The 19564-nt window shown below is 36.4% G+C and overlaps 1 protein-coding gene across 8 annotated transcripts in view; it reads left to right on the top strand.

Moving 5' to 3' along the window:
* Positions 1 to 19564, top strand: part of RAP1GAP2 (RAP1 GTPase activating protein 2) — a 2340619-nt gene that overhangs the window by 1762421 nt on the left and 558634 nt on the right. For all 8 annotated transcript variants that reach the window (XM_044054262.1, XM_044054256.1, XM_044054258.1 and 5 more), the window contains one exon: positions 19159 to 19194. In XM_044054262.1, the coding sequence (XP_043910197.1) occupies positions 19159 to 19194 (36 nt within the window). The remainder of the gene's footprint in view (positions 1 to 19158; positions 19195 to 19564) is intronic.

Raw genomic sequence — 19564 nt, forward strand, 5'->3', positions numbered from 1 at the left:
ATAATTTTATAAATGTATTTATATTATTATGGTATATATTTGATTATTTATGCACATGTTCGCAGATTCATAAACAATGAAATATTATATAAATATATTTTTTATACAATGATTAATTCATTGCTTTTGCATGATTTTAAGACACAATAAGGAATTTTAAGTGATTGGGGATGTGTACTAGTTATATTTACTATATTTATGATGTTTGAATCAGTATTTGTGTTTGTTGTTCAACATACTGTTTTTTAAAACATAAGGTACTGAGCAGTTGTGTACAGCTAGCCCTTTTAATTTGGTATAACTAAATTGGTTTAAACTAATAGTTTGCTTAATTAAAGTAATTGTTTAATTTCAGCCAATAGGCTAACAATGCTTTACTATAAAATGTATGAACTGATAAGAGCAACTGGATTCTGAAGAAGTCTCCATTAAGGAGACGAAAGCGCTTAATCAGTCATTATTTTTTCTGTTTTTACAATATTTTTTCATTAAATTATTTAAACTATTCTTTGGGACATCGTTTTTTTCCCTGTGACTGCAACAGCAGTATTGGTTCGTGGTAAAAGGACAGCCTTTATTGTTCCGGAGCAGTATTGTGTTTTTACTGTGATTATGCTGATACCTCAGCTAAGGTACAGAGTTTGGTGTATGTTTACACAGCATGGCATGTCTGAGATTGTCCTTCTTTAGGAAGAAACTCGAACAGCAACAGGGCTCTCCATTTTTAAGGTGGAAGTACTATTTGTCAGGTTGTTCAGGATCTGAAAAGGAAACTCTCACAACTGTGCATGGCCAATATGATACCACTCTTTTGACCTCCTCTTCCTCTTTTAGACCTGGCCAACTCCAAGAAAGGAAGAAGCTTCCTTGTTACTTGAGAAGGGCATTAAACCATCACACGGTTGTAACCTCCTTGTGTGGCAGCTAAGTCCTGGATTTACTGCAGTAGCCCTGACTCTGCTATTGAGGTGCATGTTGTGGTAGTTGTTATAGACAGGGGATCTCAGAACACTAGTGAATTTTAGACATGGTTACTCTTGAACATATCCTCAAGATCACAGGTCATCTCCCAAAATGAGCTCTGGTGGGTTGGCAGATCGTTCCGTCTTAGTGAAACTCATGAGAAAGGATTAGACTCAACTACTGAAAGGAGCAATAAAGGCTTCAGAGCAGTGTCAGGAATTTTGATTTCACCTTTCTTGGCCCCAGCAGATGTTTATATTTTGGCATTTCATGCAGCGTAATGGCACATTCAATTCCAGATGGTTATACTGCAAGGGGTCAAGCCTATACTTTTAAAGTGCTTATGGCTGTTGCTGGTTGTGTTGTTTACTTTTGGGTTTATCAGCATTTATGGCCTACACTGGAGATTCCTGTAAGCTCTTGGTAAGTATCATTTTCATGACAGTGTTGCCATTTCAGCATTTTACAGTGCTCAGAGTGTATACCAGGATGTTAGCTATGGTGGCAGACGACTTACTGGAAAAGCATTGCCATATTCTCCTTTACATACACATCTGGGTCCTGGTAATCCAGTCCATGGACTCCCTGGAAATGCCCCTGTAGTGGATGTTTTTTTCAACTGCAGTATCTGGGGCTGAGAAAAAACAAATTGGGAAGGAGATCTGTCTCAGTTCTGATCAAAGGATATCCTCATAGGTGCAGAGCAAGACACACTCCATTAATAATTGCTCTGGTCCTTGCAGAGGGCCAGGATTATCTTGGGCTACCAAGGTAAGAGAATAGTCCAGGAACAAGTTTAGATTCTGCTGTAACTTCTGTGCTTCTTGGCTGTTGTGATCTTTGTAGTGCTGTTTTGCAGGCCTGTGGATGCAGCTGTGGAACAGACTGATGGACTATGAAGTGGCAGTGGCTCCAGAGCCAAAAAACAGAGTTATACATTCTTCTGATATTTGACTACATTCACTGAACCCCTCCACCTACTGGCTTTTTAGTAATACTTACTTTTCTGCAACTGAACTTCTTAAAATGTCAGAAGGCTTATTTGTTTATGAGGTGGGGACCTCATCTATGCACTCACAAGACTCAGTGGGTGTGATACCCACTGGAAATTAGGCTTCTTGTCTCTGAGAGCTAAAGAAGAAACCTGAACACTTTGGAGATACAGCTTCTTACAAACCTGCCTCAGTGTGGTTAGGCCACCAATCCGACATGCAGTATTTAAACAGCAAGAGGACTCAAGTTGTACTTCCCTAATCACAGAGATGATGTTGGGCAGGCCAATGGGCCATTATCAGTTACAGCACTTTTTCAACAGTTCACATTACCAGGGAAGTCATACATTTAGTGGGCTTCTTGACGTGATCCACTTTTCTCTGTCAGCAGCTGTAGATTCCAAGGCCAAGTCTTGTCAAAATGTACATACATGGAGTACTGTTGAGCTCATCCTATTTACTAACCAAAATAATGTGGCCCTGCTTCACTGGTCTGCCTGATGTAAGAGGGTACAGGAAGGAGGTAACCGAGATGTATTCTTCATCCTATAGCATTGGAGATTCTTCTACACATCCCCACCAGTCCCACTGCTTCCATTTCTTATCATAAAGTTCAGAGGAGGGTCAAAACTCATTCTGATCACCAAGAAGGACATTTTCTCAAGCATTCAACTTTATTTTATTTATATATATGCAACAATGTGCACTAATCAAAGCTGGCCAACTGCAAGCACAGGCCAGATGAAAAAGATAAATCACAGTTTACAAAGGAGTAGTAATATACTTGAATGTCTAGGTTTACAAAGGAGTAGTAATATACTTGAATGTCTAGTCATCCTGGCAATGTAGAACATTTTCCCAGTCCTTACAAAGTTGTCCCCTATGTTGGGTTGGCACGTAGCACCACTTCAGAAGCTGAATTTTGTTTTAGGATGTCTGATTATGCCAGATTTACATGACGGGGTCCCCATAGTTTAGACTACTGGAAATTATTTCACTCAGCAAGCCTATGCCACCAAGTTAGAGCTTTTCTTAGTATGGGGGAAATGGTTCTATGCAGTGCCCTGTCAGTTAGGTTGCATGCAACTTTTTGATTTGGGCCTCACTTATTTCATGTCTATGGTGCATATGTTACATATTTTTCTGCATATCATAACCTTGTTGAGGGCTGCATAGTGGCCCAACTATGGTTACTTAAGCATGTTCATAAAGGAGTGCTGCATTTCTAGCCTTTTTTGGAGGGACACCTCTATTTTATGGAACTTGAACTACCTGCTCTCCACCAAAGAGATCCCATTACACATTGTACCCTGACTGCATGCAGTACCCTCTCACCTCCCTTGGACAGGTAAGCAGGCCATACCCCTTCATTACTATTCTTACCTGCCTGGCTCCTGTAATGCTGGGATTGATAATTGACCCCAGTTACCTGGGTCATGGTAAGGGCTTCATCTTTTTGCACTATGGAGGTAGGCATATAGCAAGTGACTTCAGGAGTCGGGCCTCCCTTGGTGTAATTGTATTTCGTGATTTGTACTTCTGAGTTTTTTTACAGTCCTTTGCCTCCATCCACCCTGATGGTCACTGCATGGGTTCAGACTCAATTTACAACCTTACAAAGAGGGCTTTTTATAATATATATGTCAGCTACATTCTCAGTTGATCTAAAATGGAACCTTTCTTGATGGCTAAGATAAACATTCTCTCCATCCAGCCTAGGCTGATGTAGCTCTGTGTAAATCATGCAGAAATATACTTGTATATTGCTTGTTAGCAGTGTATGTGTCAAATCATCATTATTATTTCTTGATTTGCATAAAGGCACTCACTACTAGCTTGAAAGGGAGCTGTCAGGCCCAGAAAATGAGCATGGGTATGTATCCACTGAGACACCAAACAAGTGGCAAACTTTGCACGTGTATGGCCCGAGTGTAACATCTTCCAGACTTTTGCTGATTGCTGGAAAGGATGAAGCCACTCAACAGCCTGTTAGAAGAAGGCCTCTCACAGGTAAATTGATATTATAAGGAATCCACTCAAGGGCCCATTAAAGGGAATCTTATCATAGATCGACTGATATGGTAAGAAAGTATGTGTTATTTGCAGAGAAAAGAGAGAGCAGCATTTACACTATAATAGTTAATGGGTGTTTTCTATGTATAAGTGCCTGCTGTAGTGCAGGGAAGACAGCATCAGCAGGCTAGAAAGAATAAATAAATAATTATAGACTTCTGGTAAAGCCATAGCAGAGTTTTCACGTTTTTCTTTTGTATTTGCTTATCATCCTGTCATTTAATGGAAGTAAGCTAGGTGATATTTTATGTGGATGGTGCTAGACTTTTCTCTTTTTCCAAAACAATCTTAGCTTTCATGTGATTCTCTCTGGTGTTCACAGCTGCATATCAGCTACAAATGAAAAAATGGAAACATTTAAAGTTCAGAATTTCATGCTATATAGGTTTAGTCTGACTTCTTAATAAGCATGTTGCTTCTCTGTTTTGTTTACTGCTTTTTTTTGGTTTTGCTTTTAATGTTATGCATCACTTTTTTGTAATACAAATCTAATGGCAGAAAGTTTCTGTACATATTAATGAAGTGAGAGTAGTAAATGTGCTATAAACTTATTATTGTGTTGGCTAATATGTTCACTGGCAGTTTGCACTCTACACCAAATCAGTCATTCTTGACATTTTACTTTTTGATAAAAGTTAAATTTCACTTAAAATACACATTATAATGCCTACAACATAATTTATGTAACATAAAATTTACTGTTGCTCTAACTTCTAAAATAGAAATAGGAAAAAGGGAAAAGTGAACCAGATACATGCCTTATTGTGGGGGAACAGATGATCGTTAAACTGAGCATACTAAAAGCACCCATTAACTATGAAATTGTGCTGGTCACTTAGGCCTGCTGCATATGTACAAAATATTCTGTCCCTTGCACCTTTCCTAATAATCTGAACAATATTTAGCACCATCAGATACTTTCAGAAGCAGTTAGTACAGACTTCAGCCTTTCTTAGAGTTCAGTACCAGATTTATATTCTAGTATCATTTTAATGGAATTTGAAGGTGGTACATCTTGTGACGGGTCATACTTTCAGATGTATGGATGCACCTTCCACATTTGACGCTGAAATTGTAGCTTTCAACTGTCCAGATTTTTGCCTCATATTTTTGGTCTGTTCCTCACACAATGTGTGGTTTTCTGGCAAATCACAGAGGATTGAAGTCAATAAATAGTGACATATATCACATTTTCAGACTTCATATCCTTCAGAAAAATGTATGCTAACACAAATCCTGTGATTCTAGCAACTTTCTTAGTTTATAAGAGCAATATTTAAAATATGTCCCTATTTTTGGGCCTTTGCCCCCCCTCCATTATTTTAAGCTTTGCCTGGATTTGTTGTGCTAAGAGGTTGAGAGGTTTGACTGAGATCAGTGGAAGTGGAAATAGTTTCAGTTAACATTTCCACAGGTATAACACATCCTTATGCACATCAAACAGCAGTTTTACAACACTTCTGTTTTATTTTGTGAGAGATGGGGGGGGGTGAGGCTGGAAGATGATGCAGTATTGTTTATAGAATAGCTTATAGTGGGATAAATGTTGTGGTTATGTGGGTGTGCATAAAGTACCTCTCAGCTGTACAGATTTTCACAGAACATCTAGGATCTTTGCCCTCATATTTTTGGTCTGTTACTCATAAAATTTGTGTTTTTTTGGCAAATCACTGAAGACTGAAGCCACTAAATAATAACAGACATTTGAGTTTCAGACTTCATATCCTTTAGAAAATGCACGCTAGCACAAATTCTGTTATTTTAGCAAATTTCTAAGTTTATAAAAGCAATATTTGAACTTTGCCCCTATTTTCACCTTTGTCTTCTCCATTAGTTTAGGCTTTGTCCAAAATTGTTGTGCTAACAGGTTGAGAGTTACGTACATGATCAGTATAGTTTTGTCAGCTGGGTTCTTACTGCTTGCTGGCTGTTTTCTGAAAGGATGTACATGAGCAAAAGTTCAATGCAACCTGTGAAGTCCATCTCAGCTGGTTGCACCCTATGTCAGTTCTGGAGTTAATATTGTATAATACAGGAGAGCATGAGGGACAGAACCCCCACCCCCACTCAGGAGCGGCCTTAGGTCAACTGGTACCCTAGGCAAAAGGGCTCCATGGCGCCCCCTACCACACCACCCACTGTCCCCATCCTGGTCTACCTGCACCAAATAAATACTGGAAAAGTGCCCCTGCTAGAGCGGTGCCCTAGGCAGCCACCTAGTTGGCCTATGTCTAAGGCCGGCTATGCCCCCACCCCCTGCCCAATACCTTGTATTATATATTACTAGACTGTTCTCTTATTTTCACCTAGGAAAGTTTAAGTCAGTTAAATGGATTTGAACTTGTGTTTGTTTCAGGTTGTTGCTTTATTGGAGGGGTTGCTGCATTGTTACAAATATAGGTACATTCCTTGTAGAACTACATTGCATATGTAATAGTAAAAGGCCACATTTAATTTATGTAGTCTGCTCTCCAAGCGCTTTTAACATTCAACCTCACCTTTGTCCTTCAAGAGTCTTCATAATGTTTCCACCTTTCCATGCCCTTTTGAATGGCTCCATGGGTTCCCTCTCTATAATGGCAGTCTGTTCTGCGGGTCCATTACCCTCATACTGAAGAAGCATTTTCAAAGATCATGGAGAAAATCAAAAAATCTGATGGAAATATTGCACAGAACTTTGGAAAATGTCTCTCAACAGAAAATAGAAAAAGGCCTAATTTGAAGAGGACAAAACAGATGTAATTCCCCACCAACTGACACATGCAAGTAGAAACAGGCCAAAAACATGCATCATTCCCATTTCACCATATTGTAATGAGTGAAATCTAAAAGTCTGTATACAGATATCACTAAAGAATGACAAACAGTACATTCCCTAGCTGGAATATCTGTATAAATAGGATGGCTTTGCCTATTATTCATAGTTAACAAAAAATGCCTTTGCATCCCTTACATAGTAATGACCTATGGATTCACTTTCCTGATAAAGTATCTACCTCTCTGTTTGATATTGTCCCCACATCTGCCTGCACTATGACAAATTGTAATACATCAGTCAAAAAGGTCCCCTGTTAGGCATACTGCCTAACTAGTGCAATTTTTCATGTTAAATAAATTATTTCAAGCTCAGCCTGTGGTCCTGTAAGATAACAGCATGGCATTACACAGTTGTACTTCTCACCACCCTCCCAGAGATTACACAGCTAGGAGTCAAAACTTTGTTGTTCAAATTCTCAACAATGTCCTGCACACAACTCCCAGTGAAGTTATACACGTCGCCCATTTCTGAAGTTCTGAAGGAGAGTATGCAGCGTGTTTGCTATAATAAAGTGCTAGATGCTATAAACACAGCTGAACATCTAAATAGCATTATGCCTGACATACTGCCCCTGAGAAGACAATCCTTTATAGTATGTCACTTCACAGGATGCAGAATTTACTTGCACTGCTGTTGAGACATGTGGATAACATACTTGCCTTCATTGTACCCAGTGACACTTTTCCATTTCTAGTGGCCTTATTCAGCCATCCTTATTTCCTATATGCTGCTACTGGATTACAAACCACTTGAGAACAGCTCCAGTACATGCAAGAATTTGCCACAAATCCCAGAAATCATACAACCTGTTGTTGAATCAGGTGCATGAAAGTACTTAGAAGTTGGGGTTACAGCTGTTGCCACAAAATATCCTATCAGGTTTTGAGAAAGGAACAGTTAAGACTATGAAGAACTTGCTCAATACTTGACAAAGGCATATTGGTTATGCTTGCCTCTTGAATGTAGAAGGGACTCTTAAGTGTACTCAGGACAGCAAGGTAGTGGAATATATAATAATTCAGAGATTGTGGTATTGCAGAGTATTCTCCCTACTTTGAGACAAAGTGATCTTAAAATTTCTATATTTAACTCACAGGGGTGTGAGGTGTGGGGGAGGTGAAGCTTCCCTGCAAAAAGCCCTTTAAAAGTATAACAGTGCAGTTCAGAGAGATTGTTGGTTTCATTTTCAGTGCGTCAGGACTCTCAGTATCAGGATTTGCATTCCAGTTCATCCAGCATAGTAGTTAAATCTTGCCAGTTTAATATACTACTTTAGTGCAGTTTGCAGGACTTGTAAAACCAAAGCAGTTGACTTTGTTCCACTTGACAGTGCCGACACCATGCTTAAGATATAAACCAAAATGTCTCCAAATTCCCAGACATCTTCATTGGTATGGTACTTTGGATAGCTAATATCTCCAGACCAGCAATGGCACCACTGGGAGATTTTGAGGGATGTCTGCAATTAGTCTGATAATGGTGTGGCCCTTACCCAGGCTATTATTCAGGCATTTAAAGAAGAATAAAGAACTCACCAAGCCAATTTTATTTTATTTTATTTTTAAATTTTATTTTACAGCTGCCTTGGATTTTTCACAACTGTTTATTCTGGAGCCATACCTTTGCACATTTGACTTTTATTGGATTTCTATTTTTATTGCAAAGGCTATAGTTGTTGGTTTGGTGAGTTCTTTATTCTTCTTTAAGTGCATTTTTAATACACCAAACAACATCTTTGTTATGGCTACAGGCAATGAAGTCACAGCGTTATTAGAAGCAGTGGAACATAATGAACAAATGAACTGGAATGAGATGAATGTTAATGCATTTATCTCTAGAATCAGCGACAAAGACAATCCACTAATGTGTGATTTTACACCCACTGAAGGAGAGGAAGTTTTACAATATGATTATTTGGCACTGAAAAGTGACTTGTTAAATTTGGAGAAAGAATTATGTAAGCTTAAGAGAATTCAGTATGAAAAATTCCATTTACAGCTTTGCCTAAATGAACAGATCATACCTCGTGGTTTGAGGATTTTAAAGATGCCTGCCTATAATGAATGTGATACTATACTATTAACAAGCTGGCAGCAACTTAATCTTTCAATTAGTATGGGATATCTGAATCTGTTAATATCTTCGGCTGACAGGCAGGAAACATTCTTGCTTGAGGGCATCAAGTCTAAATACTTAGCACTTTGTTCGAAGTATTGTTCAACTGTATTGGATAATTTATTAACTGACACCATAGATAATGTTCTTATTTATGGTAGAAAATTGCTACAGACAAAAATGAGTAAAATCTACCGTGACCGTAAAGATTTTTCAACAGGGAACATCTTCACATGGCCACGTGATATGTCTGACCAATCACGCAATCACCAGCACTTCCCACAGAGCGTTTCCTCTTTGGAGGTGGTAGAGGAACAGTCGGTGAACAACGGTTCAAACTCTAGTACTAATAATATCATTATAGACACCAACAGTACAGGGAAGCAGTCGGTGTCTCATTCTGTTACTAACAATGCAGTTTTGACTACATTACAATTGACGTCTGATAAAGGGGCCATTAGAAAGACTATTACTACGACGGCGGATGTACACAGGTCCGCTGAGGTCGATTTTCCTCCTTTGACTTTGAACAGTGAGCAAGGTAACATTTTGAATAAAAGTTTTTTACACGGTATGAACAACAAGGGCCTTTGTTTCCCCCTCCCAGTGAGGGAAAGGTCCATGAGCAGGATAAGGAATGGGCAACACAAGTTGCAGCAGAGAGGCAGGAGTGTAACCAGATACAAATGGAAATTGGGTGAAACTTTTATGAGCCCATTAATCACAAAGAAAGCCTTTCAACAAGTGAAACATTAATTATTAATCTTTCTAGTTACAGTTTAACCAGTTTAGAGGTAAATGTTTTGAACAAAGGTCTGATGTTTATACCCAGTGCAGACATGCGCGTTACTGATATCATCTTTGATGTTAAAATGTTTACACGCAATCTTTCATTGAAATGTATGTTTAATAATGTTGATGAATCAGATAAAGATTATTTTAAAAGACCGAGTTTGTATATACCCAAGCACAATACTTTGGTCAATGCATTTGAGCAGATGTGTATCTCTAGCATTTATGATATTTACAATAATAAATGCAAGTTCAATAGAATAAGATCAAGGCATAATTTGAGTAGCCTTGAGTATAAAGCTTTAGTAGATTTGGAAAACAGACAAGACCTGGTCATTAGACCTGCCGATAAAGGAGGTCAGATTGTCTTAATGAATAAGTTAGATTATGATAAAGCAATGTATGATATGTTATCTGATAGCAGTTTTTATGAAATTATTACATCTGAACAGGTTGATACCATGATTAATAATCTCTGTAGATCTATTGAGTGGTTAGAAGCTAGTTCATTGATTAGTCATGAGCTGGCTACTTACTTTTACACGTTGAATCCTACCATTCCTATCATACAAGGACTACCGAAGGTCCACAAGAATTGTAATAAACCACCTATGAGACCAATAGTGGCAGGTAATAATTGGTGTACAGAGTCTCTATCTATATACTTGGAGAAGTATTTGAGACCTATTGTTTGTAAATCTAAAACAATTTTGAGAGACACTGAGCATTTCTTGAATGATTTATTTGAATTTTCAAAGGATATCACCAAACTAGATAATATACTACTTGTCACATTGGATGTGGTGTCTCTTTTTACTTTAATTCCCAATACCATAGGCATAGAATATGTCATTGATTTATTGTCCAGTTTAGGCAATTTTAAAGATGATGAGATATATCTAATACAAACATTGCTGAATTTAGTGTTACAAAATAACATCTTTGTATATAATCAAAACATTTTTTGGCAAAAGAATGGTGTTGCTATGGGGAGCTCCTGCTCCAACAGTTATGCGAATGCAGTGATGAGTGTATGGGAGAGCCAACATTTAATATATGGTCCATTCAATTGTCACATTTCTTTTTATAAAAGATTTGTAGATGACTTGTTTTTGATTTGGAATGGTACAGAGCAGCAATTATTGCAATTTGTGGAATATATTAATACTTCATCTGATTTTTTAAAGTTTACACTGAATTATTCTACTGTAGGCATACATTTTTTAGATGTTTATATTAGTATGGATGATAAAGGTTGCTTAAGGAGTAAGTTATATAAGAAAGAGTGTCATGTCAATCAGTTACTTAATAGGCAGAGCATGCACCTGAATTTTGTCTTTAGTAATGTTGCCAAGAACCAGTTTTTCAGAGCATCTAGGCTTAATGCCAAGGATGAAGATTATAAACATCACAAAACTAGAACTGAAGTGGAATTGGTAGCAAGGGGGTATGAGCAAGAGTTAGTGAGTAAGAATTCTATAGCAATGGATCATATGAGAACAACCATAGCTAAACCTTACTTTTCAGAACAATCAAGTAGAACAAAAAGACCTGTCAATAATAAGCTTAGGATGTCCCTGAATTATACTAGGGATGTCAGTCTGTATACTGATGTTATCAATAAGCATTGGGGTATTCTGATGACAGATGATAGTATAAAGTCATTGATAGGCTCCAAACCCCAGTTTTCTTTTAAAAATAGAAAATCACTTAAGTCTAGGTTATGTAACAATTCTTTTCAGAAACAATTAACTACTGGTGGAGGCACTAAGCCATGTGGAGACTGCAACTATTGCTGCTATATCTCCACAGATTCTGTTTTTCAACATCTAGATACAGGTGAACTTTTCCAGATTACAACCAGTGCCTCTTGTAACACAATGCATGTGGTTTATATTGCGATTTGTGTCCTATGTAATAAATATTATGAAGGTAAAACTGACCGCTCTTTAAAAGAAAGAATCAGAGAGCACCTGTATAATATAAAGAAAAATAATTTAGTTAATGCACTAGCTAAGCATGTGTGTGATACAGATGAACAGCACGTTTTTAAGTTTTCAGTGTTAGCTAGGACTTTTGAGAATGTGAGACGGGGAAACATAAGACATAGAACAGAAGAACTTGAAGCTAATTGGATTGTCAGGTTGAGGGCCAACTATGGACATGGTCTTAATGACCATGTTCCCATTAAACCAATTCTTCAAAAAAGGCCTTTACGAAAGAAATGAGTTTTTAGTATATATTTTTTTGATTTTAATATAAGTGAGTTTTAGAAGTTTGTATGTATATATACTTGTAACATTGTTTGTATATTTTTTATAAGATTTTGGGTTTCACTTTAAATTTTCGTTTTATTTTGTCACATGATTTGATTGTTTGTATAAATAGGTGTTTTAATCAGCATGTTTTATACACCTGACGAAGCTTTTAGTGGAAGCGCCTGTGTGAATAAAGCTGAGCTAACATCAAGTTCCTTTGAGCCTTTGGATTTATTTTACAGCTGCCTTGGATTTTTCACAACTGTTTATTCTGGAGCCATACCTTTGCACATTTGACTATTATTCAGGCATGGCAGAGGAGTCTGAGACCTTTGATTAAACAGCAGAATGTCTTTGTCTTGGACATTGACAAGGCAGTACAAATTGAGCAGAAATGTGCCAATGTGGTTGGAGATGCGGTTGCAGTAGTTGTTACATAAACAGGAAATATTTTCTGTATACAATTTCATCAAATGCATTGCCCAGCACTGCATGCTTCTTGGGATTCACAAGACCTTTATTTTAGTTTAATAATGATTGTATGTAGCATATATTAGGAATTTTGTGCATGTATTTAGAAATGCATCTGTGTTATCACCATATTTGGCATTTGTAGTTTTTGTCTTCATTATTTCAGGACAGTTTTATCTGCAGTGTTTTTCATTGGTGATATTATGGTGTTATGCTCTGATTTAATGTTTCTAGGATTATTAGTTTTGGTACAGAGTGTAGCAGAGAAAGATGTGAGAGGGTAACTGAAGAAATAAAGAAAGGCACGCTATCGGCTTATAGTCACTTTCTCCAAACTTCTACGCTTGAGTCACACCGGTTGGACATGCTGACTTGAGTTTTGGTTTGCTTGTGTTTTATTTGCTTACTTTTTAACTGGAGTAAGATTCTGACTTGAGTTTTGATTTTCTTTTATTTTATTTGCATGCTTTTTAACTAGAGCAAAATCATGATAACTTACAGTATAACAAGCTCTGGGTGGCCTGAAGCTTTTGCACCTCAGTGAAAGACCAAGACACCTGCTTCATTACCTGTTGATGACTGCTCTCTCTTTAAAATAAAATGACCTTTTGGTGAGAATAATTATATGAGGGGATGTACCCCTCATAAGGAGGGTGGAGGTGGGTTTGCCCTCAAAAACATTTTGTTTTAATTGTCACACGAGTTTGTAAGTTAATAATGCTGAGTTCACACATTACAATAGTATGGCTACCTGAGCAGTTGTTTATGAGCTAAGGGGACCTAGCTGCTCTAAGATTTGGTGTATCAAGGAGGTGCACCAGATTGAAAGGTGCATGAAGACAGACTGTCTGAAGAGGTGTACAATTTTTTTTAGCTTTTCTTAAAGGAGGAGTTAGTGGAGAGTGTACAGGATATTTTAATGGTATGAAAGTAATTATTTTAAGGGATAAATGTTTTATTTTCCAATTTATGGAATTAGCAATATGTTAAGAAATGGATACATGGTTGTCTTTTGAATGTGGATATTAGATTGGTTATAAAGGTTTTGAAAATATAGTGGATAGATGGTTGTCTGAATTAATTAATGCAGCGCAATTATGTGGTACTAAAGTTAAGAACATTTCTGATTTTTTTGCTGATACTAACGAATATGTGTAAAAGTACATGCATGGATAACAGGAGTGGAATGCTATTATTGTTGAACCAGTAAAAGACATTTGATTATGTAGATTATGAACGTTCATGAAGAAATTTGGATATATATAATGGTTGTTGCAGGGGGTGTATGTTGGCATGTAGAAGACCGTTCTAGTGAATGGGTTGGTGGGTTGATGTTTTCCAGCAGCCAGAGGTATTAGGCAGGGTTGTCCATAGATCCCACTTCTCTACACTGATTACATCAATAATTTTGTAAGTAAAATATTAGATGATGGAAGAATGAATCCTGCTATATGTGGGGTGAGTCCATGACTAATGACCATAATATATGAAGATGATTTGCATATTAAATAGAAAAATGAAGAGAATTAAGAAGGTCTTGCCACTATACATGCAGATAACAGGAAAGAAGAGATGAAAGTCCAGAGACAGAAGTGTTAATGTTTGTGTAAAGGAGAAGCACAAACATTTACAATTGAAGGGATTGAATCTGGGCTTAGACATAAAACAAATTTGAAAGATTTTAGGTCTTTCTTTTGGAAAGGGGAAAACAGTACGTACAATTAAACAGGAGGCTATAATAAATGTAGAAGGATTACAAAAGAGGTGATGTAGGTATCAGTGATAAGAAAAATAGAGGTACTAATAACCACAATGTAAGAATCTAACTGTTCAATCTGGTACAAAGGAAACCACCAATGAATTTCTCCACAGCAAACTCTTTATTCAGCAAAGCACATCCACACCTGAGGTGAAAGTACAAAGTTAAGCACAGTAATGTAAGTCATGCATTTTCGTCCCTACCAGAGTGGGATTTCTTCAGAACTACCAACACCCATTAACAAAAACAAATATATACTAAAGCAAATCAAACGATGACACATAATTAGTAAAACCCTATTGCTTATCTGGCTTCTATTAAAATAAGTGAACCAGTGGATCTCGATGTGATATAATACAAGGAATAGAAACAGAATTATAAAATTTGGCAAAATATTTTGCAGGCAGAAAACACATAATAAATGTTATTTTATGATCATTGTTATAATAGCTGATGTGTATTTAAAAACATATGTTAAAAAGTTATCCAAAAATCCTTAAAAGGTAAACTTACAAAATATTTAAATATATTAAAATCCAGTTACATATAATGGAAATTAAAAATCCATGCTCATGCTGTCTATCAACTAAGAAAAAAATAATGAATCTAACACTTAAAATCTAATTAAAGCTTATCTGTCCTCATTTTTAAAACCAGAATGATAGATAGATTGTCATTACTATCTGATGGGGCAGTGGCATTTAATTTCAATTGCCAGCAAAATTTCTTATACTCACTTTTCAGTTCCTATGCCCCCTCTCCCGTGATTGTGAGGGATAATATTTAAAATTCCAAACAAAGACGTTTTAAAATTTACACAAGTAGTGGAGGCTTGTAAAGAGCGTTATTGATGTTTTGGCTCTCAGTATCATAAAGATGTTCATATATATCTTTGTTTAGTTGTCTCTCTGTCTTTCCAATGTAAAAAACAGAGCATGAATTGCATTTTGTGTGGTATTACATTGTGGTTATTGGTGCATTTGGAATCCTGTGGCTGTAATTTTATGCAAAAATAAAGGTACTCATTTTTATTTATTTTTTATGTTTTTACTTTTCCATACTCCTTCCGACTATTCACTGGACCACCAGCTTATTCATCCTATTTTCCCTTTACTGTTCCTGGGTACCCTCATGCTTCCTTTGTGGCATTCCCAGTCATGTTATTTGCCCAAGTGGATCCTCCCACTACTTGGTAAATCAGCCTTGTCACATAATCATATGAACAAGGGAAAGAGAACCCAGTGAGGATATATACATATATATATTTTGTGTGTGTGTGTGTGTGTGTGTGTGTGTGTGTGTGTGTGTGTGTGTGTGTGTGTGTGTGTGTGTGTGTGTGTATATATATATATATATATATATAGTTTCACTTTATAATCTCAAAATACTAAAATACTGAATTTTACTATTTCAAGACTATAAAGTCGAAATTGCAGTTACATGAAACTGCATAATGTCGAATGCGGAAATGTCGAATCTGCCATATTTTTGTCACATTCGTGACGTGCGGTGCGGTTTGTGGATTTAGCTGGGGATTTAGGTAAGTGGTGTTCTTGTAAGGGTATTGGGTAGGGATTTTAGTGTGTGTGAGTGTGTGTAGTAGTGGGTTTTATGTGCTTGTGTGTTTAGTGCGACCTCAGAGTTAGTATATATAATTAGCGGAGGTGTGGGGTGTGCAGGGGGCCTTGTCACCCTGCTTATAGGTAGGGTAAGTGTGTTTGTTTGTTATGTTGTGTTTGTGTGTGTTGCGTTGTAGTGTTATTAGCTTAGGTGTATGTGTGCTTGTTTGTGTGGTGGTCTGTGTATTTGAATGATCGCGATTTTGAATTTCGCCGTTGTGGGTGTCGTTGTTTTGGGCTTTCGGCTTTATAGCCCCGAGATACTAAAATTCTGTATTTTAGTATTTCAAGATTATAAAGTGAATCCGTATATAAATATACATGTGTGTGCATGTGCATATATAGTCCTAGAGTATTTTTTTAATATTTTGGGTGAGGTTGACAACTTTTCTCTGATTTATGCCATAACAGTGTCTGAGCACCTGCTCTTACATTCACCTATAATCAGTGCATTCAAATTCTCAAGTTGTGCAACCCCTTATCACAGTAATATAATTATAGGATGATTGCCAAGAAGTTTTTTAAAAATAGTACAAGGCTGTAAAGTTTCAGCCGTTAATGTCTGGACTCATGCAGGACCCATTCATATGTTCTGTGGAGTCAGACCAGATGGCACCTTCAGCAGTATCATCGTTGGTAGAGGATAAAAAAGATTCCATTCTCTCAACTAGCAAAGAAGATTTCTGCATCAGACACACTGATTTTCCCATGAGTCCATATATGGACCATTATAGTTCCTCTGTTCTGCTTTCTAGATCTCTCTCTCTCTCAGTCTGAGATCATTGACTTGTGTGTTGGCTATTAAATAAATTAGTGAGGTTTTTGACAAACTTGCTACAGACATCTTATCACCAAAGTAAAGGTACTATGAAATGATGATGTTAAAGGAAACCATAAGGGGCTGGGCTTCCTTTATTCATTGTTTTTGAAGGAGTTATCAAAGGCAAATTCTACACTTCCTGGCCTTCAAACACCAGCCTCTAAAAGACAGTCATGATATGAAAAGTCCCAACAGACAGATCACATTTTTTAAATAATGTTAAACCTGACTGCCACAGTCCCTTCAGTGCTAGCCATTATAGTAAAAAGTCTATATCAAGCGTCCTCACCCTATAATAAAAGGGGTATTAGATAGTCATGGCAAGAGAGTTTTCACACCTTCCATTCTAAACAATAAACTACCTGTCTCATATAATTATATACCAGAGTTCTGTCATAAATCAGTTATAGGAAAATATTCAGATTCATCCAGCCAATGAAGACAAAAAAGCAATCTGATAATTGGAGTTCACAAGTAGAAATCTTAGAAGCTACCTGAGTGTGTTTTGTGGAAGGAAATATATATGTAAGCATTATGCATATTCAAACCACCAAATGCTGCTGCTGTCACTAGTAACCACAACTGAAACGAGAATCTGAAACTTTACCACAGAATACACAAAGGATAATGAAATACAAAACAGTTTATTGGCGTACTTTCATTCCAACTATCCAGACTTTTTTTTAAAAGGAACTAGCTTTCTTTTACTTCCTTTGGGGGCTTTACACTTTTAACTCAAGGAAGAAAGATTAACAATTTTCTGTACCATATGCTTTTAAAGTCTGTTTATTTGTTTATCTTGATTTTGTTGATTTGATTAGTCCCATTAGGTTTATGATTTTCAAGGAAGATCCAAACTGGTATTCACACTGACAATTCAGCCAGGGTATCGGGGATATTCTCCTGGTCTTCTTTTTTGTTGTATTCACAGATTTGGATTAATCATGTAAAATGGTGTATTCAATGGTTGAACAAATCTGTTATTGTATTTATTGATGTTATACTATTTTAAGTACTTTGATGTTTGTTAAAAAAGGTGTTTTCAGTAAGTGCTTATAGGGTCTTTTACTACTACCTGAGCTATCACCAGCTCTGTTGGATAGGATGTTGGTTCAGTGTCTCATCTGAAAGTAAACACTGTAGGAGTACAAAATGACCCATTTGCTGCATTACAGTGTCAATACAGAACATAAATCCAAGCATCTGGTGTGGAAATATAACTCACAACCTTCTGAAGCTTCTTTCATTAGAAGCAAAATTGTTACTATCTGATTTCCTGATTCTTAAAGCCTGATTACAAATTGTAGCAAAATATTGTTCATTTGTACAACAAATTGTTCATTTGCATATCCTCCCTGCAAGCATGTGTACACTAATGTATAACATGCTTTTCAGTTTTCTTTGGGTTATTGAAACAGTTTGGATTGTTTCAGGGGTTGAGGTAATTAGTAACTTGTTAGAAAGGAAATAAATGCCATATATTTAAAGCATATTGTAGCATAACAGTAAAGGAAGTCAACATGTATACTTTTACTTTCTAACATCACAGTTTCTTTTTGGTTACCATATGGGCATTAGGCTTTCAGACTCATACCTCTTAACCTATTAGAGCAATAAATCTGAACAAATCCTAAAATAATGGGGGACAAAGGCCCAAAATATGGACATGTTTTAAATATTGCTCTTATAAGCTTAGAAAGTTGCTAAGAATAACAGGACTTGTGTTAGTTTGCATTTGCTGAGGGATAGAACTCTGAAACTGAAATGTATGTCATTATTTAATGATTTCAATCCTCAGTGGTTTGCCAGAAAACCACAAGTTTTATGAGGAACAGACAAAAAATATGAGGCAAAAATCTGAACGGTTGAGCAGTACGCTTTGACCCCACCAAGTGGTAGCATACAGTGTGAGCACATGGATTTTGTAGGATACTTTAGTGTAATCATTTATACAAGCATGATAAAGAAAAAAACAAATTGTACTAGAGTTCTGCCGAATGCAACTTTATCTGTAGTTCAGTATATCTGTTTATAGAAATTTGCCCAGGTTTCACGCCTTCATTGCATTGTAAGTAAGACTAAATGCAGAAAGTTGTTTTGATGCAAATTAATACATTAACCATTTTGTGGTTAAATATTTTCTGTATGACCTTTACAGTTTACTCTTTTGCTGTTTTGTGATCAATATTGTTAAGTACCACTGATCAGTAACTTTTCAAAAGGATACCATGACTGCTTTTAAAAATCTGATGGGTTGCATAGAGAAATACAACAACATTTAATGATCTTCATATAAAAGTATATTCTTAAACTGCATTTAACTTTTTGCTGGTTTTCATTTTCTCACAATACTGTAGTCTTAGTCCAAAAAAATCAAACTCTTATGCTATATTAGTGTCAGTATTTTAAATGTAAAGAATCTAAATAAAAAAATGATTAGTCTGAAGTGTGAACTTAATTGTACATTTTATTTTTCAGTCATCAGAATTTTTTGAAATGCTGGAAAAGATGCAGGTAAGTGTTGGTTACAAAGTGTTAACTACTCCATTTTGCACTTTCTAGCAACTATAGAAAAATGGAATAGTGCTGTAATGTGTTAATGTGTTTTTAACAGTTAGTGTCTCCCTGAGAATACCAAGACCTCTGAGATGTGCTAGAAATATATGTCATTCTTCACACTGACAAGTAGATTTATGGTGAGGTATCAATGATAAAATATATATCAGTTTATTTACTTAAAGGTTAGAGGGTGTCTTATTTCTCATAAGCATTTCTGTTTTATACTGTTTGCATTAAAGCATGCATTAGAATGTTATTAACTGAATGGTTAAGATATATAAAATATTAGACTAATTAATGGAGGATTTAATTTATTTGAGCAACA

The sequence above is a fragment of the Protopterus annectens genome, chromosome 13.part0 (assembly GCF_019279795.1).
Source record: "Protopterus annectens isolate FY-2018-M chromosome 13.part0, PAN1.0, whole genome shotgun sequence".
Lineage (NCBI taxonomy): Eukaryota > Metazoa > Chordata > Ceratodontiformes > Protopteridae > Protopterus > Protopterus annectens.